The sequence below is a fragment of the Lepidochelys kempii genome, chromosome 4 (genome assembly GCF_965140265.1).
Source record: "Lepidochelys kempii isolate rLepKem1 chromosome 4, rLepKem1.hap2, whole genome shotgun sequence".
Classification (NCBI taxonomy): domain Eukaryota; kingdom Metazoa; phylum Chordata; order Testudines; family Cheloniidae; genus Lepidochelys; species Lepidochelys kempii.
The window spans coordinates 6,731,015-6,758,155 of NC_133259.1; the positions used below are offsets into that span (position 1 = coordinate 6,731,015).

At 43.5% G+C, this 27,141-nt stretch overlaps 1 protein-coding gene across 2 annotated transcripts; it reads right to left on the reverse strand.

Annotated features, from left to right (window-relative positions):
• Positions 1–3,041: 3,041 nt before the first annotated feature.
• LOC140910083 (uncharacterized) lies at positions 3,042–7,868 on the reverse strand. 2 transcript variants are annotated; one of them, XR_012158421.1, is made up of 2 exons: positions 6,655–7,868; positions 3,042–4,423 (listed from the first exon to the last, which is right to left on the reverse strand). XR_012158421.1 is itself a non-coding variant. In XM_073340230.1 (2 exons), exon 1 carries the CDS (start codon positions 6,856–6,858, stop codon positions 5,572–5,574), a length of 1,287 nt encoding a protein of 428 aa, XP_073196331.1. In that variant the 5' UTR covers positions 6,859–7,868; the 3' UTR covers positions 3,042–4,423; positions 5,196–5,571. The 2 variants fall into 2 exon arrangements, 1 of the variants encoding a protein (XP_073196331.1); XM_073340230.1 differs by having other exon boundaries at positions 5,196–7,868.
• Positions 7,869–27,141: the final 19,273 nt, after the last annotated feature.

A 27,141-nucleotide genomic window follows, 5' to 3' on the forward strand; every position in this document is an offset into this window, starting at 1 on the left:
CATTTCCTGACCTAAACAGCTGGTAAGTACTGCCATCTTTCATTCCCTCAAGAAATCATTCCCTAGGTTTATGTGATGTGGTGATGTATTATTCATAGATAATTGCACTGGCAATGTGACTGCAGATTCTAGATGCACAAGACTCTGCATAATATAATGAAAGCCTTTGAAAGAAAAGGATAAGTAGTCTATTTTGTGAGTATGCATAGACACTCATAGAGAAATACAGGCCTTCGTAGATTCAGAAAAATGCAGTATTTTCTGTTCATCAATGGTAGCAACCCCTCTGATTGTCTTTCACTTCCCATTATAATCCCCAAATTTCAGTTGCTTATAATGTTGATACACTTTAAATATTTGGACTAAAAACTTCCTTGCTTGGTCTTTGCCCGAATGTGATTTAAAAATCAGCAAAAATGGTTCTGCCATTTCTGAGAATGAGGCTAGGGGAAAATAGATAGTTTTGTCACTGTTAAGCCTTTTTTTTTTTTTTTTTTGGTTTATGTTTAAGAGATTCAATGTCTCCCTGGTTTGTAAGAAAGACTTGAAATCAAGCTGGGTCATAATCCTGCGATCAGCGATATGTCTCTTGCTATTCCTGTGAAAATTCATTCAGATTTGACCCAGTTTTAAACTACAGAAAATCACCATGTGTACTTGCACTGTAGAACTTGTGAAAGTCTTGCTGTTAAAATCTCTGAACCTGCCATTTGTTCTAAGCATGCTCTCCAGCCACAAAAAGCTTCCTGAAGAAGCCACAGAGATCAGAATGTCCTCTCTAGTTGGATGGGACACATCCAGAATAGATTTGCCTCCACTTTTTCTTTGGCCTAAAGGAAAGTGAATGGGTCTGGAAGCCAGGAGTTCAAGTCACACTTCTTCTACTGACAGGTGTTAATAATTCTATGCCCTTCACAATCCATACTGTTCTTCAGTATCCCTTCTCTAGAAAGAATTCAAGTATCATCACACTACCAATTCCACAGAAGCAATTGAGAGCTGACACAAGATCGTTATGAGCAGCCATAAGAATAGTACTCAGACTTCGATATGGCACAGTCAAGTATCTGCTACTTAGCTCCATTGCCTCTGTCATAAATATAAAGGGAAGGGTAAACCCCTTTGAAATCCCTCCTGGCCCGGGGAAAGCTCCTCTCACCTGTAAAGGGTTAAGAAGCTAAAGGTAACCTCGCTGGCACCTGACCAAAATGACCAATGAGGAGACAAGATACTTTCAAAAGCTGGGAGGAGGGAGAGAAACAAAGGGTCTGTGGGTCTCTCTATATGCTGTTTCTGCTGGGGATAGACCAGGAATGGAGTCTTAGAACTTTTAGTAAGTAATCTAGCTAGGTATGTGTTAGATTATGATTTCTTTAAATGGCTGAGAAAAGAACTGTGCTGAATAGAATAACTATTTCTGTCTGTGTATCTTTTTTGTAACTTAAGGTTTTGCCTAGAGGGGTTCTCTATGTTTTTGAATCTAATTACCCTGTAAGGTATCTACCATCCTGATTTTACAGGGGGGATTTCTTTATTTCTATTTACTTCTATTTTTATTAAAAGTCTTCTTGTAAGAAAACTGAATGCTTTTTCATTGATCTCAGATCCAAGGGTTTGGGTCTGTGGTCACCTATGCAAATTGGTGAGGCTTTTTATCCAACATTTCCCAGGAAAGGGGGGGTGCAAGCCTTGGGAGGATTGTTCATTGTTCTTAAGATCCAAGGGTCTGGGTCTGTAGTCACCTAAGCAAATTGGTGAGGCTTTTTACCAAACCTTGTCCAGGAAGTGGGGTGCAAGGTTTTGGGAAGTATTTTGGGGGGAAAGACGCGTCCAAACAGCTCTTCCCCAGTAACCAGTATTAGTTTGGTGGTGGTAGCGGCCAATCCAAGGACAAAGGGTGGAATATTTTGTACCTTGGGGAAGTTTTGACCTAAGCTGGTAAAGATAAGTTTAGGAGGTTTTTCATGTAGGTCCCCACATCTGTACCCTAGAGTTCAGAGTGGGGGAGGAACCTTGACATCCTCTCAGAAACAGCCTGCCAAATCTATGTGCCTAGGTATGCCATTTATGAAAAGGGGCTATTCCTACCTATGTAACCCACAGTTTTAATGTCTTCCAAATCCCCGTCTCCAGTAGCTGGTCCACAGCAGTTAACAACCTACTGCTGTCATCAGCAAACAGGTAGAAAACACCTATCGTAAAGGATCATTCTTCATATTGCAAAGTCCAAGCATTCAAAAGTTAGGAATTGCTAGAATTATGGTTGCAGCCAAGAGCCCATAAACACAATGGCCCAGATCCACAAAGGTGTTTAGGCTCCTAACTTCCATCAATATCTTTGTGAATCTGGGACAATATATCAAAAACCAATAATAAAATCAATAGGTATAGAACAACTACTGTTAGCACCACTGAGGAATAGAGAAATACACCCACAGTGCACTTGTGGGCACTTCTGGCTTGATCCTGCTTCCAACGAAGTAAATCACAAAACTCCCATTGATTTCATTGAGCAGTTCCATAATTAGTCATTTGTAATAATAACAGACAACAAAAGAACCAAGGTTTATGCTTCACAGGCCTCCAAAGCAATTGACAATGTTTCTCTCATGGAATATGCTCATGCATTTAAAATTACTGAACTAGTTTTCTTCAAACTTGGCCTTTTATTTTATTTTATGTTATTTTATTTTATTTTGGTATATCTTACTGAGACATAAAAGTCAAGTCCAGCCAGAAGATGGGCTGTTGTAGTGAAATGTATTATATGTAGCATTGTATAAAAATTCCAGTTTGATTTGTAGTATATATTTTATTGATTGACTTTAATGATAGAATGATTGATCTGACTAGACCACCAACTGGTATAAATTGGCATAACTCCAATGAAATCAAAGAAGTAAAATCAATTCACACCAGCTGAGGGCCTGGTCTACCACAATATAAGGGATAAGCTTAAGAAGGCAGAGTTAACCTTTCAACCTTACTCTGCATTCCCTGACCTTTCAGTGTTGCGGTTCAGTGATGAGACAGAACACAGCTTTATGCAAGCAAACAGGCTGGTCAGCGGAGATGGGCTGTTCTGCCCCCCCTGCCTTCCACCTTCTCCTTTTATTATATTTCTCCCCCTAAGCATTACACACTGCTACACAAAGGAATGTATGACGTTGATTCATATACTTAGTTACCATCCTCTATCTACTACAATCCTGGTTCTCAGGCCTTGAGCCCAGGCTAAAGAAACCTCCCACAGTTGCTGTCCAAACAATCAAGTTCTCAGGGTTCATATCTAGCCCTTGTCCTTGGATAGAGCAATGTGTGCATTGCTCCTAGGAAACAGTCAGGGTGTGCCCCGCCTGCTTCCAGGTGGAATAGCTAGACATTAACCCTTCATCTCCCCTTTTTTTGTTTATTGAAGTTGGCCATCTCATGGTAGCCGCCAATTTGTTTTGTCAGGCTATTTAACTCCCAGACAGACAAGGACATAACCTGGGGAGCTTTCCAGGGCAAAATTTTACAAAGTCTTAACAAGGAAGGAATACATTGTACACAGCAACAACAAAAAATAAGCCCAATGATTACAAACACAAAATAATCAAAAGCTTAACATCTGCAATATAATCATCTAAAAGGGGTACACTTCTTTTACTACAATTGTAACCAGCAAAAGGCAATATAAGTATCATTCTACTAAGACAGCAAAGGGTGCCATCACTTAAATTTGCAGGAATATAATTAAAGGTGCATGAACCACAAGTAAAAACCCATCCTGATGGTAGGATGATATGGCCATACTTATATGAAACATTAACAGCATGGGAACAATTTAAAAGGGATTGAGAAATTTTTTGACAGCCCAATGGCACCTTTGTACTAGTGCAGTTAACTACACGCGCACAGGTGACATTGTGAGCCCCGGCCGGGTACGGTGTGTGAAGGGATATAGCCGTGCGAGGCAGAATATAGTTGGCCGGGCCCCAATTAGCCATGCTAGAGTACTGGGAGAAAAGATTAGCATAAGCAAAGAACAGTGTCTTATTCTCCTTCGGGTTTGTAACGGGGGAGGCGCTTCCGAGCCAACCCCTACAGGAAATAGCAGGCACAAAAGGCACACAATCATCACAGAATTAGCAGTGATTTGGGCGAGAATCGCCACAAACAAAGTCTTAGGAGTTTCTGGCTGCTGATCTGCTGCCAGTTTTCGTTGAGCTGTGGCGACCAATGCTTTTACTGCTCCCCCTGTCACGGGCTGGCTTGGGACGTTACGCCTCCTCCGTTTCCGTCCCGCCGTTGTCGACTCGGGGGGCAACGCGGTCTCCTCCAAGGTCAGCTGAAACTCTGGAATGGGATTCGACAGCCCCTGGTGCCATGCCATGTTGTTTAAGTGCTGGTCGCACGCACCGGGCTGGAACCCACAACGGTCCTGCAGGGAGAGACACAGCAGCATATCCCCGACCCCAAGTGATTAGAGGTGCTGGGCCCAGCCACTGTGGATCAGGCAGCTGACGGTAAAAGACACGCGGTCTTTCCAGTACCTCAGATTTGTGAAAATGCCGATCCGCAGGGGTCTGCTGATCTGCATTCAGTGTTAAATTATTTAAAGTAAACAAGAGGATATACATTTGTTGTTGAATGTCTCCTAAGGTTCGGAGATGCAGCTCCCCTTGTTTTAATTGTTTATCTAGCAAGGTTTTGAGTGTGCGATTGGCACGTTCAACAATGGCTTGGCCCGTGGAATTATAAGGGATTCCGTGTTTAAGACGGACGTCCCAGCGGGCACAAAAGGTGGAGAGGGCTGCAGAGCAGTAGGCTGGGGCATTATCTGTTTTAATTTGGCAAGGGCGACCCATAACAGAAAAGCAGGCCAGCAAATGGTGAATAACTTTGTTAGTGGCTTCCCCACGTTGTGGGGTTGCCCAAAGGAAGCCTGAATAAGTATCAACGGAAACATGTAAAAATGAATAGGGGCGGAATTGTGGTACATAAGTAACATCCATTTGCCACAGCTGATTTGCTGCGGTACCTCGGGGGTTAACGGCATAAGAAAAAGTAGGAGCAGCAGCAGCACAGTGGGGGCAGGAACGAACAATGGAACGTGCATGATCAGCAGGAATGTGAAACTGCCGGGCCAAAACAGAGGCAGACTGATGAAAAAAGGCATGGCTTTCAATGGGGTCAGAAAAAAGGGAATTTACCTGACCACGCAACGCGCAATCGGCGCGTGCATTGCCCTCAGTGAGTGGCCCAGGCAGAGGGGTATGACTGCGAATATGAGCAACAAAGTAAGGGAAATGACGAGTGGCAAGAAGGTGCTGTAAAGACAAAAACAGGCGAAGGAGGTCTGCATCAACCTGAGGGGTAATGAGGGCAAGGGGTAAATGATCAATTACCTGATAAACATAATGGGTATCCACAATTAAATTAAAGGGACAATCAGTAAAAAGTTGAAAGGCCAAAATAACAGCAGCTAATTCTGAACGCTGTGCCGAACGCTGAGGCAGTGTAAAACGAGAATGCCAACGAGGGGGGTCACCCAACTGATAAGTGACTACACCTCGGTGGGGAGAGCCATCAGATGTTAATATCGAGGGTGGTGTCTAACTTTGTAAGTAAATCACGGCCCCAAATATTGAGGTGGACAGGGAGCACAAAAGGGCGGATTGTAGCAAGGGCACGGCCTCCTGGTTTAGAGACCGTGACCCAAGACAAACTTTGGCGCCCGGGTTTGCTACCCCCAATCCCCCACAACTCTTTAGAAGGAACCGTTGGCCAACTAACTGGCCACTCCAGATCACGAATCACTGTAACGTCAGCTCCAGTGTCCACCAGCCCTGTAAAAGGAACATCATTTAAAAGAAGTGTTAACTGAGGTTTCGAGGGGCGGACTGACATTGTCAGAGCAACAAGTGGAGAAGACGCGCTGTGAGACGGCGAGTGAGACAACGTCGGTCCAAAGCCTCCTCCACCCCGAGTTCGATCCTCGGCAGCTGGCACCTGATAGGGGACTAAAATCAATTGTGCAATTGACCGTCCACGCGGGAGCGACTGTGGAAGATGAGTCCACACCTGAACCTTAATAATGCCAGTGTAATCAGCATCAATGACCCCTGGAATGACAAAAAAGCCCTGTTTCCCAGCATGTGAGCGAGGGAGAACAAGACCTACAAAGCCGGCAGGGAGAGGTCCCATCACCTGTGTAGGTATGGCACAGACCTCCCCTGGCAGCCGAAAGTCAGTGTCCTCCTGCAATCTGTTGGTAAAATCCAAAAAGGACTCTAAGGCACCCTGACGGATACTGACAAAGCTTTTGGTAGGCTTGCCTGAATCCGGGACCTTCTTGAAAGCATGCTGGGCACAGGTGGAAATAATGGGGAAGACGGCCTGAGGGAGTTGAGACTGCATCCCAATAGTAGCAAACTGGCCCTCCCCTGCCAAATGCTCATAAATGATACCTTGCTCTCTATATACCTGGGCTTGGCGTTCTGCCATCTGCCGATACTCACTAAGCCAAATAACATACTGACTGGGTGACAACATCATGCGCAGCAGCGTTTTCCAATCCTCAGGGATTAGGGAGTACCCAGCACCCATCCCTTCAATGAGACCACGCACAAAGGTGCTAGTCAGGCCAAATTCACGAATTGCTTTCTTTACCTCTCTAACCACCGAGTATGGCAGAGTGGTCCAGGTGCCCACGGGGTTGCCCTGGTCATCATTCTGCCAGGTCACCGGGCAAACGGAGACCAGATCAGCCAGCTCCTCTGCTGTAAGATCTGATCGAGCTTTCGCTGCGTGAACCATTTGTTGCACCAGCGAAAGCTTCTGAGCAGATGCAGATGACTCTCCAGGGGGCCCCATGGGGGGAGGGTGATCACACACCGGCTCCGGTGGGGAAGGCCAGGGAGGCGGTGGCAATAGAGGCACTGGGGGCGAAACAGGGGGAGGGATGGCTGCAGGAGCGGACGGGGGTGGCAGGATCGGCAGCTCCTCTGTTGGGGCTGGAGAGGGCCTTTCCGAGGCGACACGCTGTGTCGCATCGCCAGGAGGGGGGATGGCTGCAGGGGCGGACGGGGGCGGCGAGAGCACCAGCCTCGCGAGGGAGGGTCTGTCCGAGGCGACACGCTGTACCACGTCGCGGCAGAGGTGCCAGGCATGTAAAGCCTGCACGGGTGCCCGAGGCTCTTTGTGCAATGTCTGGCCCAATCACTCCCAGTCCGCTAGCTTAAGGCTTCCAGCTTCAGGATACCACGGGCACTTGGCACGCACCTCCTGTAGCAGGAGAGTGAGTTCTCGAGCCGGGCAGTCATGCTGAGCCTTACGCAGCAAATACTGCAGCTCATTACGGTGTTGCACTTGCAAAGCAGAGAGGGAGCTTCCCATACTTACCACAATGAAAAATACTCACCGGGATCCACGAAGTGGATGAGTGACGCGTCTGAAACCCTTGCCGGGCGAGGTGAGTGCTGAGGGCCCCACGTTTGGGCGCCAGTTGCTGCGGTTCAGTGATGAGACAGAACACAGCTTTATGCAAGCAAACAGGCTGGTCAGCGGAGATGGGCTGTTCTGCCCCCCCTGCCTTCCACCTTCTCCTTTTATTATATTTCTCCCCCTAAGCATTACACACTGCTACACAAAGGAATGTATGACGTTGATTCATATACTTAGTTACCATCCTCTATCTACTACAATCCTGGTTCTCAGGCCTTGAGCCCAGGCTAAAGAAACCTCCCACAGTTGCTGTCCAAACAATCAAGTTCTCAGGGTTCATATCTAGCCCTTGTCCTTGGATAGAGCAATGTGTGCATTGCTCCTAGGAAACAGTCAGGGTGTGCCCCGCCTGCTTCCAGGTGGAATAGCTAGACATTAACCCTTCATTTCAGTACTTGACTTCTGATGCTTATCACTGTATGAAAGCTAGTTTTCTCCTTGGTGTATAGATGTTTCAAATATCCAGAAAAATAGATCTGGGTGAAATTTTTTGTATGCAACTTTCATTTATTTATTTAGTGAGTTCGTTATTGTGAAAAATGCAGATTTGGGGACATTGAAACATTTTAAACATTTGTTTAAATTTAAATTGTTCTTGTTGGGAGAGGGAAACATCCAAAAAAGTCGTCCGTTTCCTTTCAACATTTTCAAACTGAAACATTTTTATTTTTTTGTTTTGAAATAACTTCTCGCTTCGAAATTTCTTTTAGTTTTCTTTTAAAACATCAACAATATTTAAAAATGATCAAACGCAAAACAAAGCATTTTGATTTTGTCCAAATAGACAATGTCCTTTGACCCCAAATGAATTCCCCCCCCCAAATTTAAATGTACTGAAACATTTAGCTTTTGGTTCAACCTGAGACAAATTTTATTACTGAATTTTTGGAATTGTCAGCAAACTGAACAATCCATTATTCACCCAGCTCTACCTCAGACCACTTTTCTTCCTAGCCCATGCTCCCTGAGATGTTACATAGTCAAATGATGAGCTTGTATTCCTTGAATATTCTAGTTGTCTCATTACTGGGCATTTCTACCCTTTTGCCCCACCATATGTAAAAGGTCTATGGCCAGATTCTGATCACAATTACACTGTATGAATCCAGAGTAATTCTAATTAATCCTGTGGACTTAATCTGGATTTAACTGCTGTAACTGAGATCAGAAACTATCACTATACCACCCTGCCTCCATTATTTATTGCAGTCTACGTAATCTGTATTTTCCTGCATGGATTCTAACTGACTGGGAGATTTCTTGACACTTTTACATGAAAGATGCAATATAAAAATGAATTGTATTATGTTATGGTATTCTACATTCCCCTGTGTTGCCCTTGAACCTTTGTGGATGCTAATATTGTTCAACTTGTGTGTACTTCCTAGTTAACTTGTGCAGAACTATTTCACTGAATTGGTACAGTCACTTTTTAAAGTTTTTAGCTTTTCACAAATGTCTTGTTTTGTTTTAATTGGAGGTTTGCAGGGAATGAAGGTTTGTTTTGTTTTGTTTTTGTTATCTTCACTGTTTGCAGACCATTTTGGACTGTGCTGGTTACCTAGGAAACAGCTCTGAGATAGAATTTGATGCCAATGATCTCAGACCTCCTCAGCGCGGCGTTAGAATTTGTGCCCTGTTCCTTTCACACTGCAGAGCCAGTTTGCGAGCACCCCAGCAGCTTTACCTCAGAAAGACTCCGCTCTGGGTGGGCTAATGTCTGAAAATGAAGGCCAGGGAATTTCAGTAGGGCTTAAGAAGGTTATGTGCCCAACTCCCGTGGAAATTCCTAGCCTAAAAGCCTAAGTATGCATTTCTTACGCACCCAAGGCATTGGCATTCAACACCAAATCAACAGAGTGGTACTGGCCTGACGCTGAAGCAAAGCAATGGTGAACCGAGTCATTGGTGTGCGAGGAAGTTTGGGATGAGCAGGGATGACAGGATCAGATGCTTTGTTTCCCCTGTTCTTTTGTATTTAGTACCCCAGTGCTGCCAACTCTTGTGATTTTATCATACCTCCTGTGATATCTGTTGTTTTTCCTAAAGCCCCAGCTCCTGAAGTCAGTTGAGTCCCTGAGAATCTCAGTTTCTATATTTCTTTTAAGTTTCTAGCCTTCCTCATTATGGAGAAAAGCTTCAAAACATGAACCCTAAAGGCTCAGATAATAGAAGACAAATTAGAAGAAAGTCAAGTTTATTTGTTTTTAAATCTCATTTGACTCTTGATTTTTAAATGCAGGGGATTGGCCATATTGGTACCCTGATTTTTATATACTGTTTCTTCCTATTTATCTAAGAGGAACATACACCAGCCATATCAAGGTTTATTGTGAAGTAATTAGGTTTGTTATGTTGGTAATGCTTTACCTTAAAGCAGTTATGAAAATAGACGGCTTTGCATGCTGTGTCTAATTCTCAAACCCAAATATTTCTAGATCTGTTCTTCAGCAAAATACAAAAAGGAGGTGGTGAATTTATATCCGATCCTTTGAAAGGGGTTAGATGAGAGCTGCAATGTGATCGAAAGAGGATTCCAAGCCATGAAATTATCTTTTAAAAAATCCCATTGCGACTGTAAAGCCTCTTTCATCACCAGTCTGATCACTATATCACTTCTAAACTGCTCTCATGCTGTAAGATGTATACAGCCCTTTCCACCCAGGACTATGTTACTGATGTGGAAAGTGAGGCATAGAGGGAATAGGGGTAGGATTTTTTAAAGTAAACGGTAAAACTCCTGTTCACTACATTGGGAGCAGAGTTAGGCCAAGTCTATTCTCCAAAGTTTTGTCTGTCATTGGTGTGAAGAAAACCGCACTCCATAGCCCACATACCTATGCAACAAGCCCGTCCCCCGCCCCAATATAGTCACAGCTATGCTGAGAGAAGAGTGCTTCTGTCAGCAGAGCTAATGTCATTTGGGGAGGTGGTGTTACTATACCGATATAAGAACTCCTGTTGGCATACACTGTCCACAGGGGCCTCTGCCAATATAGCCATATCAGCAAATCATTTGTACATAGACTAGGCTAGGGATTGGCAACCTTTGGCATGTGGCCCATCAGGGAAATCTGCTGGCGGGCCGGAACGGTTTGTTTACCTGCAGGTTCGGCCGATCGCAGCTCCCACTGGCTGTGGTTTGCCGTTCCAGGCCAATGGGCGCTGTGGGAACCGGCGTGGGCTGAGGGATGTGCTGGCCACCGCTTCCTGCAGCCCTCATTGGCCTGGAACGGCGAACCGCAGCCAGTGGGAGCTGCGATCGGCCAAACCTGCGGATGCTGAAGGTAAACAAACCGTCCCATCCTGCCAGTGGATTTCCCTGATGGGCCGCGTGCCAAAGGTTGCCGATACCTGTTGTAAGGAATGAGACAGTGATTAGGTGAACTGACGTCATGTAAGATGGAAAGGGCCTAAGTGTATTTAAAGGATCGTATATTGGCTAGTAATGTGTAAGTAAATGCATAAGTAAAATATAAACAATATAAATATTGGCTTAATTGGTCAATAAGACCTTTGAATACACCTTTTGGGAAGGAGTGCAACCAAAGCTGCCTTAGCTTACTAAATACCTTGTCGTTCCATTTTTGGAATGTCCCTGACTTGGGTACAGGACAATGAAAAAGTCATTGTGACCTGCCAAACACAGTCAGGGAAAACAAGGGAAGTTCATGTCAAGTAAGATCAACAGCTTTGTTATTGTTAATAAGTAGATAAACGTTATATAACCTAGTGCAGGGGTGGGCAAACTTTTTGGCCCGAGGGCCACATCAGGGTTGCAAAACTGTATGGAGGGCCGAGTAGGGAAGGCTGTGCCTCCCCAGATAGCCTGGCCCCTGCCCCCATGCGACCCCTCCCACTTCCCACCCCCTGACTGCCCCCCTCAGAATCCCCGACACATCCCCCCGCTCCTTGTCCCCTGACCGCCCCCTCCTGGGACCCCCCACGCCTAACCACCCCCCCCAGGACCCCACCCACTATCCAACCCCCCCTGCAACCCTCTGCCCCTTATCCAACCGCTCCCTTACCATGCCACTCAGAGCAGCAGGAGCTCGCAGCCCCACGCTGCCCGGCAGGAGCGGCGGGCCAGAGCGCTGGCAGCACTGGCGAGCTGAGGCTGTGCGGGAGGTGGGACAAGAGGGGAGGGGGCGGGGGCTAGTCTCCCTGGCTGGGAGCTCAAGGGCTGGGCAGGATGGTCCTGCGGGCCATAGTTTGCCAACCTCTGATCTAGTGTGTAATGCAGAATTTTATATATAGTCATTAATATTATTAATTATTGTTATATAAAGATTCAGAAGAGAGGGTGTTGATGAAAGTAGGGTGTTATCTTGTGTATAAAAGGAGTGTACTGAGACATAAGTCTTTGCCTTTCTTGGTGGAAACAAAGAGCACTCATTTTGCTGTTACATCCCAGCTGATCACTGGGGTGTGGCATTCTCCAACTATGTTGAAATAAATCTGTTCCTTGGATTTGAACTCAGAGTCAGCAGGTGTTTTTTGTCTCCTCTGGCCAGCAGCTCGATTTGTTAGGTAACCTGTGGGCCTGGTGAGTGATCTTGAAATATCCATATAGTTCCAACAGTGCCAAAATATCCCATATTAACAGTTTTGGAAGGAAACATTTTAATTTTTTTCTATATGAAACAACTGTTTGTTTTGAATTGTTTACTGAATTGTATGCAGTGTTGTTCTAGAATTGTTTAATGCAGTTCTACGCAGTGTTGGTCCCTTAGAATTGTTTAATTCTGTATTGTGTTGTCTATAATAAATAACATTTAAAAAGTCTACGTCTAAACATTTTTTTTTCAGAATGAAATATTTGGATTGATCCAAAATGACTTTTTCTTTTTGGAAATTTCCTTCACAGAGAATTTCAAAAATTTCAGGATTCTTTCCAATTTGAAGCAAAATCCTTCATGAAATGGAATTATTACCTGGTAGCCAGCTCTACTTAAGACATTTGTACAATGGAGCTCCCGTCTCAGTTAAGGTCTCTAGGTGGTACTGAAATATTATGTCTACTAATAATGTGTTTGTTGTAATGTGCCTCGGTTTAAACTAAATGAAGGACACTATGACATAAATGAATACGGTATTGTATAAATATTGAATTCAACATAGACCCTTTACTGGATACATTAGCAATATCTATAAATGTAATGAGTTAGCAATGTCTAAGTGTTAACAATTTGAAGCTAGAGGGACCCAAAGCAGCAATCTGAAACCATTGAAGAGTCTTAACAGGTTAAATGATTGTGACTTTTAGCCTTTTGAGAATCACTTAAACCTTTCACACAAATTCAGTCTGTCTCTTTGGAAAGTGGTGACAGATTGGGAAGGAAACGTTTTGTTTGCTCCTATCAATGGGATACGTCCATTCTTTAATGGCATCTTTTAGTGCACGTTCAGCTACTCATCATCATAATGTATCCAAAAGATTTTTAGAAGTTCCTTAAGCTTTTGGGAGCACAAGGCAGGATCTGTGTTCCTAAATCTCTAAGGCATTTAAAAATAATTCTACTCAATGTCTATATAGTGTATGTCATGTTTCTGTGTGGTTATATATACAACTCTACAGGCACAGATTGTGCACTGAAAACATATCGAGAGACTGTTTCCAATCACTGTATAAAGTATAACTCCAGCTCCACCTAGTGGCTAATTAGATGCAACAAAGACAAGCTGCTGAAATTTATTCTATGAATTTTTTGTCTAGTAAGAATATTGCCAACCTCAAGCATGCAAAAATCATGAGAGTGACTTTAATATAATGAGATTTTAAAATGTGGGCATCTCTTTATTTGCTTTCTGTTTTGTGAGACATTGAGAGTCATGTTTCTCTTCAGTCAGGAGAGCTAGAAATGTACTGTTATTTAAATGAATGTTGAGATTCTGACGTGATTACATGACTCCAAGAGCTGGTGCTTTATGAGAAATACCAAATATTGCGAGACTCGAAAGCACTGTAGTACTAAACTCTGGCTCTCCATATATGACCCCCCTGAAACCCTGCTCTCAGAAATGGAACTACTTGTTGACAATTTGACCCTTGCAGCTAATTCATTTAAAACATGCTATTTTACATGAAATAGTAAAAGTAAGTGTATTCTGGACTAATTAATTCCCTTACATATGTTAATTAGAGCTGTGTGGGAACAGGAATTTTCTGTTCTTAGGAAATTCCACGATTTTGAAATTTGTTTTCATTCCAAATTGGACCAAAACCAAATAATTTGAAAATGTCCCGCAAAACAAAATTTTAGAGGAAAAAATTGTTTCAGATAAATCAAAAAGTTTCATTTGGATAAAATGAACATTGGCCATTTTTTATTTGATATTATACTATAATGAAATTTAATTTCAACACACACATAAATCCAAATGTTTTATTCCCAAACCCAATGTTCACATGTCATCCAAATGCTTTGTTTAGATTTTGTGAAACAAAATATCGTTGACGTCACCACATTCCAATAGAAAGCCTTGATTTTGACGAGACAGCATTTTTCCAATGAAAAAAACATTCTGTTGGCAATTGTTCAACCATCTCTAATGTTTACATAATTCCATGTAAAATGCAAGGTAAGGACCACAGTAGGCCACTGGGACACTGGATGTCTGAGGAAGATGGGTGGGGGCTTGGGAAGGGCCATTCCTCAGGTTCTTGTGGAAGTGCTTGATACAAAGAGAGACTGCACAAGCTTGCCCTGGCTGATAATGGAGCCTTCTACCCCAGCCGGTTCTGCTAACCAGTTTGGCGTAGGGTATGGGGCCCTACCCACTGTAGAATGACGTGGCCCTGGAGGAGCAGGAGGAGAATGATTATGTGTCCATCAAATACCAGAGCTGTGTTGGGTCCTTGTATGGGACAAGCGAGGCAAGCATCTTCCTGTACAAAGATCGGTCTCAATTCGGCCCATAAAGGATACTGTAGACAGCGTTGCTGGGTGGCTTTTGTTTTGCCCTCCACCGTGTAAGGCAACACTAAATAATGATTCTCCTGATGATTTTATCCATCTCCAGCTGTCTGAGGAGCACTTTTGCTGCTTGTCAGTATGGGGCTCAATCCCAAGCCCAGTATAGCCTATGGGAGTCTTTCCATGGATTCCAATGGGCTTTGGATCAGGCCAATACAGAGCACATGTTAACATATGACTCTTTCTTATTCTTCCTTAAGCATCCTCATGATCTGAAAGGTCAGCACAGCTCTGGGAATAGGGTTCCTAGCCGTGCTGCACCTGAGCACACAGTTAAACATCTCACAGGCCTTGGACACCAGCGGGGATGCAAAATGCATGACAGGTCTGTGTTCTCCTGGTAGTTACTATTAGTTGTATTGCAGTTACCACCTAGAGACCTTAAATGAGATCAGGAGAGTATTGTGCGAGGCACTGTGAATAGTAAGAGACAATGTTGTAATCTCACATTGCAAAGAGATTCTGTTCTAAATGGGACAGACAGATACATGATGCAGGGGAAGAAGGGGCACAGAAAGGTTAAGTGACTTGCACAACCTCACAGAGCAAGTCCCTGGTAAATCCTAAAGCAGAACTCTGGTCTCCCAAGTCCCGTCTAGTTCCCAAGCCATGAAGCCCTTTTCATCTCCACTCAGTAGCAATCACAATACAATTAATAGCAAATACAATGAAACTCACTTGCAAGGAAACTTGATACAGTGAAACGACAGAGATAAGGAATTGGGAAATTAGTTCAGTGCATTGTGATGTGCGAATTAAAACTTCAGGTTTCATAAACCTTGGCTTAGATGAAGCGATTCTGTGGGGGAGGAAGTTAATTACAAGAGATTTCTGTCATATTTAACTCAGCTGAATTTGCTACAGAGTTCTCTCCCCTTAGATGCACAATAATAATAAACCACCCTGGGGTTATGTACCAAAGTCGTTAGGCATTTGGGGAATGGAACAATTGTACATTCCTATGGTGTGTTGAAAACTGATAAAGTTGTGATCTATCATGTTATATCTCTGGGGTTTTCCTGGACCTGCTTACAAGCTAGGGAGCTCTGTAGGGAAGCATGTGCTCTGGGCCTAGCAGCAGGCAGTTGGCAAACAGTCCTCTTAGAATCAGGTGGGGTGAGTTGTGCGTTACTGCCTTGGGGAGCAGTCTGCTTTGTCCCGCTCTGTTTTGGGGTTCTTGCGTGTCAATCTTTCTAAATTCTAAGATATAAAGCAGTGTTACATTGCCACCTTCCTGAAAAAGGACTTTCTATTTTTACCTAACTTTTCTGTATGTAAGCCGTGAACACAACAACTCCCTCCTCTTTATGTTTTGCACAATCCGCTTTTCATTACAGTGAAGAGAGATCATATCACAACCAAGAGTTTTCTAGGTCTTAGGCTATGTCTACACTAGCACTTTGTCAGTAAAACTTTTGTCAGTCAGGGCGTGAAAAAACTCACCACCTCCGGCCGACTTAAGTTGCACTGACAAAAGTGCCACTGTGGACAGTGCTATGTCAGTGGGAGATGCTCTCCTGCCGACATAGCTACCGCCGCTCATAGGGCGTGGTTTAATTCTGCCAACAGGAGAGCTCTCTCCCGCCGGCATAGAGTAGCTACATGGGAGACCTTACAGCATTTACCACCACACTGAGTTTTGTACCCTGACAAGAAAGAAATACCAGGGATTCCATGAAGTTCATTACGGACTTCAATATTGCTGCTGATTTTACATGGAAGCGGTTCAGATATTGTGGTGATGGGTGACAGGATAAAATCCTAAAATAGATGGCCACAAAAACACCCTTCCTCTGTAATAATTAAACTTTAATATTACTCTAAAGTAACATTTGTTTTGCTCTAGAATATTTCTGCAAAACAACCGAGAGTGTGTGTGTATGTGTGAGCTCATGAAATGCAGATGAATTTGGTCTGAATAATGACTGTGACTGAGTATTTTGGTGCACTAAGATACAGTATGAAATTACAATAGCATTGGATTTAACATAGAACAGGGGAACAAACTAACCATGGAGGTGGGGGGACTTGACATAAAAGAAACTTCATAGCCTGGAAGCTGCTGGATCTAGGTTACCCCTTTGCACATGAGCAATCTTGCTTGTGCTTCTCTGTGATGGTGAAGACTATGCACATAGGCTGCATATTTTTGAGCCAGTCCATACTGGCTGGATGTGGATCAGGAATTGCTCTGCTGAGTAAACCCTGGAGAGTTTCCTTGCTGGAAGTTCAGCACATCTGCCTTACTCCAATGGGTGAGCCCTGTCTCCCCTGATTTATAGTGGTATGAGACTGCTAGATTTAGGGTGGGAAAAGAATTTCCCCCAGGTCAGGGGCCTTGAGAATACCTCACTCAATCAGTTCCTTGCCACTGCAGGGGCCTTGAAAATTGACGGAACCTTGGTTTCTCCTGGTCTCTGCCTGTGGCTCACAGTTTACTCTCCTGAGAACTGAAATGCTTTGGTCTAACAAAAGTCTTTTGGTTCAGTATAGCAGTATCTGGGTGAAATTTAATGTCCTGTGATATACAGGAGGTCAGATTAGATCATTTATTGGTCCTTTGAGCCTTGAACTCTATGAAACGATGAGACTAAGGCCTAGGTAGTGTTTTAAACCAGTGCACACTGGTCCTGATTCTCCATTATCTGCAGCTACCTTGTGTAATTAGTTACCCTCCTTTATATGAGGGTAACATGCTTCCTCTCTGAAGTTGCTTTACATCCACTTTGCACTTCTGAAAATGAATGCACAAGGGACAACACAGGGAAGAACTCAGCTTTCTTGCATCCACTTCCCCTTTGAAGAATAAATGGAGGCTGCAAAATGTGAACCCACTTCTCTCAGCCTGCAATAAATACATGTTCCATAAAGAAAATTGTGTTCGCCTACTGATCTGTGTGGATCACAGTGAAGTGCCTGCCTTAGCAGCCCTTAAAATACAGCATAACCTGAATAACTACTTGGCACTTCTGTAGCACTTTTTAATCCATGGATCGTAAAATGCTTTACACAGGTGGCGGAGCATTATTTTCCTCATATTTGGATTGTGTGGCTGGGGAAACTGAGGCACGGAGCGATGAAGTGACTTGCCCAAGGCCACACGGTAAGGCACAGAAAGCTGAGCAGGATGGACAGGAAGATTTGGGGTGCTGGCTGATTTGAAAAATGATGGTCCTGCCCTTTCTGACCCCTATTCTCTGCCATTAGCTTGCCCTGTCTCCGCAAGAGGATGCATAGCTCAGCCCCGTGGGGAGAGGAAGGAGCAGCCCCTGGAGAACCCCCAGCAGGGGACTGACCTGTCATCTACTCCCAGGAGGATATTTTTTAAGTAATGTTTACTTCCGCTGCAAATGTATGCAAATGAGCATATGCTATTATGCAAATTGGGCCTCAGGATTTCGGAGGGCCCAAGGTAGGCAGGTATGGAGGGTGGCTGGTTGGAGAGAACTTGAAGAGCAGGCTGGTGGGGAAATGAAAAGAAGCCACCAGTTCCTCTGCGCTTCCCAGCTTCAGTGCCACCCCAGCCAGGGAGCACTTCTGCTATGGTGGCAGGCGCCAGGCACTTCCCTCTGCCCCTCGCCACCAGGCTCTGCTGCCCTCACTAGCTGCTGTGCATGCCCATTCCCTCATTGTCATGGGGCCTAACCAGGAGAGGGGGAAGCAGCAGCCCTTAGAACCCAGTATTTGGTTTCTCACAACTGATGCAGCTGGAGGAGGGGCATGCATGGTCCCATGCCGCTCGGAGTACCTGGAATTGGTCTCATACTCCCTAGGTGGGAACCGCAGTCTTGGGCAAATATTGCATCCTACGGGACTGATCCAAAGCCCAATGAACACAAAGGAAAGACTCCTCTTGCCTTGAGTGGGTTTGGATCAGGAGTGGGTACAAGTATTTATAAAGCTGAAGGAAGAACTAAGCTAGATGCTTCTGAAGGACCTAGGAAGGCTGGAGTGAGGACACAGATAAAGAGGAAATTGAAGAGAAATGGGATCCAGAAGCCAAGCCAAGCCATAAGCTTAAAACCCCTCCTCACAGCCACATCCCAGGAATCCATCCATACATATCCATCCAAAGCACTTCTTACTAGAGTCTGTTTGAATCATCTGGAAGAAAGTCCATTTTTCCAATGAAAGGGTGAGGGAATTGCTTGGCATAGTAAAAAGAAAGAGAATATATTGAGCCTTAAACAAGTTTTTTCCCCTACAGCAATTAGTTAAGAAACTTTTTATTTCCCCCCTAAACCAAAAAAGGCAAGAAAGGGAAATGTTTGCATAGTAAAGGAGAACAGCTCTGCTATTTTAAACTGATTTCCTAACTGGAGAGTTTTATCAGAGTAATAAAAATACAGATAGATTGATAGTGTTCACATTCCTCTCCCTCTCTCAGTGTCCTGTGTTATACATAGAGGTCAGACCAGATGATCATAGTAGTTCCTTCTGGCCTTGAAATCTGTCTGTCTATCTCTATCCATCTGTCACTTATAAAGGCCATGTTAAAAATATTTGCTAATTATTCAGGACAATTATTTCTGAAACGTCAAAGGGGATGCTTATTCTTGCAATAAATGTGCTATAATGCCATAACTGCAGTCTGCCATGCTCTTTGAAGGCTATTATAAAAGTATTTTACATGGCTTAACATGTATGTTAAAGGAATATTTACTGGGGCCTCTCTGGATCTGAGATTCAGAATGCACCAGGGATACCTCACCAGAACTGTTACACTGTATGTTTTGTGTGATTATTGGGTAATGATAGAAGATCACTGGTGCTTTCTATAGTTTGGAAATACTTGTCTTAATAATTTCACAAATGTAAAGCATCCCAGATTGCAGCTGATTGGAATGAGGAGAATGCAATTGGCTTAAAAGAAAATATCTTGAGCTCCCATTAGGGATGGGTAACCTTTGGTTTGATTTTCATATTTTCAGTGTGACCAATTAGAAGGAAATGTCCAAGGACCCTATTAAAATAAACTATTACATTACAGCTCCAGAATTCCTCTGCTTCACAATGAGACTCGCTGGGGTGCTTCACAGTCCATAGAAAACCAATTTCTAAGGATTACAGAAATATTAATTTTGGAACAGACAGAAGGTAAAACATGTCCATAGTGGTGTATATCCTGAGGGGTCTCTGCCTAGCATTTAGTTAATTAAAATATGGGGATTACAGAGTTTACGACTTGGCCTTTCCCTTTGAACATTTTTCTTGTTATCCAAAAGACAACAGAGAAGTTACAGTCATGAGAAGGAAGACACAAACAAGTGGAGTAAGCTGAGCTGAGCATTCCTGGATATGTTTTCATAATGAGGATAATTCTCTAATACCTAGAGCAGGAGATTAATCAGGAGGTAATTGCTTATGAAAATAGGGAAGAATCTCTTTTGACCCTTTCCTGGACATGATAGCTTCTGAGGAACAATTGGGATTTTCCCTTAGGCTGGGATTTTCAAAGCGCCCTAACTGAGTTAGTTACCCAGACACTGAGGAAGGTCCTTAGCTATTGTCCGGGCCCATTGAAATCCATCAGACAATTGCTATGGCAAGGTGTGGTTACAGACTGACAAACCCTCCGGAGTTAAGATAAACTTTATTGAATTAATGACAGGTTTCAGAGTAGCAGCGGTGTTAGTCTGTAGTCACAAAAAGAAAAGGAGGACTTGTGGCACCTTAGAGACTAACAAATTTATTTGAGCATAATCTTTCGTGAGCTACAGCTCACTTCATTGGATGCATTCAGTGGAAAATACAGTGGGGAGATTTATATACATGGAGAACATGAAACAATGGGTGTTACCATACACACTGTAACCAGCGTTGATCACTTAAGGTGTGCTATTACCAGCAGGAGAGCGAGGCGGGGGGGAAAACCTTTTGTAGTGATAATCAAGGTGGGCCATTTCCAGCAGTTGACAAGAACGTCTGAGGAACAGTGGGGCGTGGGGAGGGACAAACATGGGGAAATAGTTTTACTTTGTGTAATGACCCATCCCCTCCCAGTCTTTATTCAAGCCTAAGTTGATTGTATCCAGTTTCCAAATTAATTCCAATTCAGCAGTCTCTCACTGGAGTCTGGATTTGAAGTTTTTTTGTTGAAGAATTGCCACTTTTAGGTCTGTAATCGAGTGACCAAAGAGATTGAAGTGTTCTCCAACTGGTTTTTGAGTGTTATAGTTCTTGACATCTGATTTGTGTCCATTTATTCTTTTACGTAGAGACTGTCCAGTTTGACCAATGTACATGGCAGAGGGGCATTGCTGGCACGTGATGGCATATATCACATTGGTAGATGTGCAGGTGAACGAGCCTCTGATAGTGTGATTAATGTGATTAGGCCCTATGATGGTGTACCCATTATAGATATATGGACACAGTTGGCAATGGGCTTTGTTGCAAGGATAGGTTCCTGGGTTAGTGGTTCTGTTGTGTGGTGTGTGGTTGCTGGTGAGTACTTGTGGCACCTTAGAGACTAACAAATTTATTAGAGCATAAGCTTTTGTGGGAAGAAAAAGCAAGCAGGTGTCCTTGGGTGGCCTGTCTGTGCTGGGAAATATGCAGTGAAGGCAGGGAATTGTGCAGCCTGGAAATACCCCGGTCAGAAAGGATGGAGACACCAGTTTCCGCAAGAGAGGCGACAGCTGGGGAACTGGGAGTCTAAGAGTGGGTGTCCCTTGCTGGGCCACTAAGGGGAAATACATGAGCAGTTACCCCTGAATTATGACAGATGTTATTTAGCATAAACCAGAATAACAACTATGTAGGTTACAAGCCCTGATCTTCAGTCACCATTTGATTTAAATCAAACAGCCCAGAGTGAGGAGAGAGACATGGTAGACAAAAGGTTAAGCAGAGCACCTTGTACCTAATGCTCAGCTGAGGATGAAATATTGATTTTGAACACAAGTCAAAAAGCAAGCTTAATTGTGTGCCCCTACAGTGATTTTTGTGTTCTGAACAAAATCTGAAAGCCAACACTCCATTTATCTCTGTGCATTACTTCAGCATGTGTGCCATAATAAAATAGAGAAGTCATGAAATAGCATTAGTGTTTTCTTTTTGTTGATTACCAAGTTACTTTTGCTGCAGGATATATTGGGGAAAATTTATGGTTCCAACCTTTAGTTTTGAATTAATGTAATTGCTGAGCTTTGGGATTATGAATGGCTGTCTGCTTGATGAACAGTGACAACCAGACAACCTTTACAGAAACAGTTTAATAAGTGTTGGCTGTGTTAGGGAACTTTTACACAATATGTGAAGTTCTTGAGAAGTAAGAGTATTCATCTAATGGAGAATAGGGATACAAAGAACAGTAAGAACAACTGCTGGAGTGTGCAATACAAAACACATAATCAAGTTGTTTCAAGGAGATTTGCAGTAACTACTGTTATTTATTTATTTATTTGGTAACAATTACAGGGTGTGTTTGCAAGTTCTTCTACATAATTATGACTCATTCTTTTCTTCTCACCGTTTGCTGGGCCAGATCCTACTCTTGCTTGTGCCACTGTAATTCCATTGACTTTAATGGAGTTACTCCCGTTCTGTACCAATCAGAATCTGCCCCACAGTGTTTAGTAATATAGTTTCACATTTCAAGCTAAATTTGAGTCAGATCTATATTCTGTCAAATGAATTACCAACGTCCTCCTGCTTTTTTTGCTTTAAAATGTATACCTTTGAAACCTGCTTTCCTCTCATAGAACAATTTAATAACGTGCAACTGTGAATTCACACTCAGGTGTAGTTAGTCAATTTCAGCTTTTTTGGTAGCAAGCCTTTCCTGTTTATATCTGCTGAAAGTATATAATTACAGTGCCTCCCTCCCACAATGGCTAGATTCCATCACTATGTCCCATTAGCATTTTTGCTGCCCTTTCAAGAATTTGTCTATAGGAATTCTGCACAGAAAATGAAATGGTGCCAAAAAAATTGTCCTTTTAAATGCCAGTACTGAATTTTTAAGAGTTTTTTTAATATATATTTTGTATATAGTTGATTGTAATAATACTTTACAATTCCTACAGTATCTGTTATCTACGGATCTCAAAGCCCTTTACAATCGTTAACTAATTTAGCTTCTCAGTACTCCTATGATGTTAAGTAAGGAGAATAAAAATATCATTTCCCTCATCACTGAACTGCACCTGCCTCTGGGGTGGAACAGCAGATACTTAACAGCACACAGCAATGCTATATAGCAGTGTAGCACAGGAAGTGAAACAAGATGGCATATTCAGTTCAAACTGGGAGGAACCTGTATGAGTTGAAATTTGACCCAGACACTAGGTTTAGTTAACACCCTACTCTTATAAAAATGGTGTAGAACCTATAGTGGCTATGTGTGGCTTTACAACTTACACTGCCCCTTTTGGAGCACACTGGAGCATTGATTTAATCCCTTTTCAGAGAAGAGAGTGATGCTAATATCTATTAGATCATCAACAATTCAATTAGCAAACCTAGATGTTCTCTGGGGGTTTGCCATCCAGCCACTCAGTCTGATCCTATAAGCTTTTGTAGGTTGGTAGTACCATAGCAAAAGATGGCATAAATACAGTCTGTATTGTGCTCAAATAAATTGGTTAGTCTCTAAGGTGCCACTAGTACTCCTTTTCTTTTTGCGAATACAGACTAACACGGCTGCTACTCTGAAAACAGTCTGTATTGTAATGCTGTCAGACTTTAAAAACTGGCACCTGAAAGTTAGTCTCCTAAATTCATATTTAACCTAAATAAGTGGCTGGGTTTTCAAAAATGCCTGCACCCTAATAAAGAGCAGGTTGAAAAATCCCAATATTCTTCAAACCACCCCCAATTGAACCCCGCCCCCAATTTTTTAAAACAAAGTTCCCCACTGATTGTTCTCAGTTTTCAAAAACCATTTTCAATAAATGTCTGGTAAAAAGTTGCAGCTCGTCTGTTTGTTTACCAAAAAACAAACCAGCTGCCTCCTCCTCCCTCAGATTTTAACTGAAAACCAGCAGTCTCTATGGGTATTTTTCTCAGCTCTTGGTTATGTTGTGGTGGATGAATTTAAAAAAAAAAAAAAATTGACCGACATGAAATTTGCTCAGGAAACGTTTGTTTTGATTGAAAAGCCATTTTTGTCTAAAAGGAGGTTGAGATGATTTATTTTTTAACTAGTTCTATCCAGCGGCTCTAGTTCAAGTGAGTGGGGGCGGCTGAATGCATGCATTCCTTATCCGTGGAAAGGTGTACTAAGTGCTTGATCCGAAGGCTACTGAATATGGAGATGCAGATGTAAGAACAAGCTTCATACTCTACTCTGATCGTCAGATTCTGAAAACTCCTTGTGTCATTTATACTCCTTGGGAGTCAAGGAGCTTTATAACTATAAAGAAAACGAAATGTTGCCTGCAGCCCTGCCCCTGACATGCTCTTCCTGGCCTGCCCCCAGCTTACCCTCTCCCAGAATATGTGAGGGGTCCTCAGAAGGCAGCAGTACAACAGGAAAACCTCCTCAAGCCAGATCAAGGGATTTTAGGTCTCCTTTCTGCCCTTTTTTGTAGGGTGTATTTACCACCCAAATGAACATGCATTGGGCTGATTTTAAAAAGTGCTCAGTGTGAATGAGAATAATTTCCCGCAATAGTCTGGATAAACCTAACTGAATTCAGTTTAATACTCTGGGACCCATTGTATTAAAAATGCAATTGTTGATGTACTACTGTAGGATTCTATGTACTTTTTCTAGGAGTCCGACTCATGTAAACCTTGGGGAAATGTTAGGAACTTTGAAAAACTGTTTAGGACAATATGTGAGAAGTGGATTTCCTAGGAAGTACATAGGAGACCTTTTGAAACTATGACATTGTCTACTGATTGCCTGTTCCTGGAAACCCCAAATCAAAGACTGCTGAATTGTATGAAGAAGGAACCTTTCTTTTGCTGGGAATGAGTGCATGGATACACTTAAAACACTACCCTGCTTTAATGAAGACGCTCTAAGCCAACACGAGAAAGCTCTCCTGTCAGTGCAGTTAATCCACGTCCCCGAAAGGTGGTAGCTATGTCATCTAGATAGCTTCTCCTGCCAACATAGCATTGTCTACATGGGGAATGGGGGGTTAGGTTGGTATAACTACATCACTCAGGGGTGAGGATTTTTCACACATCTGAGCTACGAAGTTACACCGATATAGGTCTGTAGTGTAGACCAGATATAACACCGTGAAGGCAAGGAACTGTTCAGCCAGGAGTTATCCCAGTCAAAAGGAAGAGGGATGCATGGCTCCACCCCAGAGAGGCAACAGTACCCCGCAGCTCCATTTGAGAAACTCCGGTCCCTTATTTTTCTCCCTAAATGGGGGCTGAGCTCTTAGGAAAACTTGTTCCTATGTGTAGTTATGGAAAATGTATGCAAGTGGCAGGGGTTGAGTCACTATTGAAATCTGTAGATTCGAGGCTCATACTCTATTGCCTAGTACAATCACTGCCGAGGAGAAAAGAAGGCACGTTCTTGGTCAGTCTATTTTGTGTTTACAAGAGCTACATCGTTTAAGTCCAACCTTACCATGTAAAGAGCAATGCAACCTGGGAAAATAGTGGAAAATTTGTTTAACATCTTTTAATACAATAGTTATGTCAAATTGTCTTAAGTGAAACCTGTTCCTGTGACAGCAAATTCCTGCATTGAACTGTGTGCAAGTCTGAATGCCATCATGAAGAATTTGTCTAATTGGCATCACGCATAATGTCTGCTGGAGCAAAGTGGGAGGCGTAGCTCTGCTACTCCTGTAATTACTTTGTTGCCTTGGTTACAGCTATCAGCTTCCCCCCTGCAGCAAGTTGACAAACTGCATTTGGACAAATTGTCAAACTGGAACATCTCACCTGGAAATGTATAGCTGTATTTTTTGCATGAAAAAACAGCCCTATATAGTGGTGTTACCTAACCGACCTGCTCCAATAGGACTTGCAGAAGGACGTGGGCCTCAGCCCTGGGATCCATTGTGCAGTGAAGGCTGCAGCCTTCTCCAGCCCTTGGTACAGGAGAGTACCAGCAGAGGCACCAACCCCGTGGATTCGTTGAGCTCCCTGACTATAAGGATTCAGCCCTGTTGCATGCGGCACAAACAAAGGAGAGGTTTCTTATCTAAATCAGGAACTCAGTGTACACATGTAAGTGTGACAGATATGACAAAAATCCTCCAGTATCCTAGAAATCCTGGAATGAAGTTAGACCATATTGAATTGAGTATTTTAGGAGTAGTAGCAAAATGAAATTATGTGGGTGTTATTGTGGAATTATATGTAACTTCTCTCGGAGACGTGATGAGTGCAATCTCTGGGGAGAATTAGGAACTTCGAAGGGACAATATGCATGAAGTGAATTTCTTAGGAGATACTGGGGGTGAGAGCAATGAAAATGACCTTTTAAAGTTTGGCCTTGAGCTGAAAACCATTGTTGGTCTGCTAATCTATTCACTCTCTCTTCAAAGGCCCAAACTGGATAAACAAGTGATTCTCAGAGTCATGAGGGGGCCTGCTTACAGCTGAAGCTGCCATGAACTTGTAATGGCATGAAAAACTCCTGTGTGAAGTGTGAAAAACTAATCATCCACTGGAGCCTATGTTCAGCTCTGGGAAGTATATTTGAAAGGGAAGTAGGTGCTGTTATTGTTTGTAATATGTTTTCTCTGTAATGCTTTTACCTACGAATATACTGGGCTTGCTTAGAAATAGCTGTATGGGAGTGGGATGGGGTGTTTGCCCCCACACAAGCCCTGAGCGGGTTAATGTGGGCCAGAAAGGGCAAATTAATGGCTGCACCTGGAGGGGGACTGTGGCTTGATAAAGACTAATGACAAAAGAAGCCCAGCTAGGGGAGGGGCTGGGATAGGATTATAAAGCTAAGAAGTGGGAACAGAAGGTGGCCGTGGGGAAGGGGTCTGGAATCACTCTCCAGAGGGAAAGGGAGTAGGTTAGGGACAAGGGGGAAGCCTAGGGGAGAGTAAATACAGGGATCCTGCCTTGGACTAGGGAGTCTGACAATCGGCCGAGAGGGGTGAAGTAGCCGTGGGGAGCAGAGGAAGTTTTGGTGGTGAACCCAGAGATGGACCAGGAGATAGAGAGGTGGGGTAGGAAGGAGACAAGGGAAACAGCAACAGGGACTAAGACTGAGCAGATGTGGTTTGCTAGTCATAGGGGCCCTGGGCTGGAACCATGATTTCTGGGTGGGCCCCGTTTCCCCTACCAGCCCCTGGGACGTGGCACAGGACCCAGAGGTGGAACAGACCGTGTGAGACAGCCTCCGGACAGCTTGTCCGGTGGGACTTTGATACCCCACACGGGGGAACTGTATAGTGACCTGCCAGAGGGCTGAGTCACAAAGAGGGAGCACTCTGAGTTGCAAAGAGAGAGATGGACCCACAGCTTGAGCAGCCAATGTCAGCAGGACTCATAGGGGGGAAAAAGCTAATTCCCAGCCCTAGCTATAAGGAGATGCACCTGCGATGAGTGGAGCGCTTTACAGGTAGATTCACTGTCGCAAACACAGTGTGTGTGTTATCTCTGAGGAGAAGGCAAAACACCCTGCTTATTCAGCCTCTTTTTTCGGGGGATACGTCAGGATAGGTAGGGAACTCTGAAGCCTGGAAATATCCAAGTCAGAAAGGAGAGAGATGCATGTTTCCACCTGTGAGAGGAA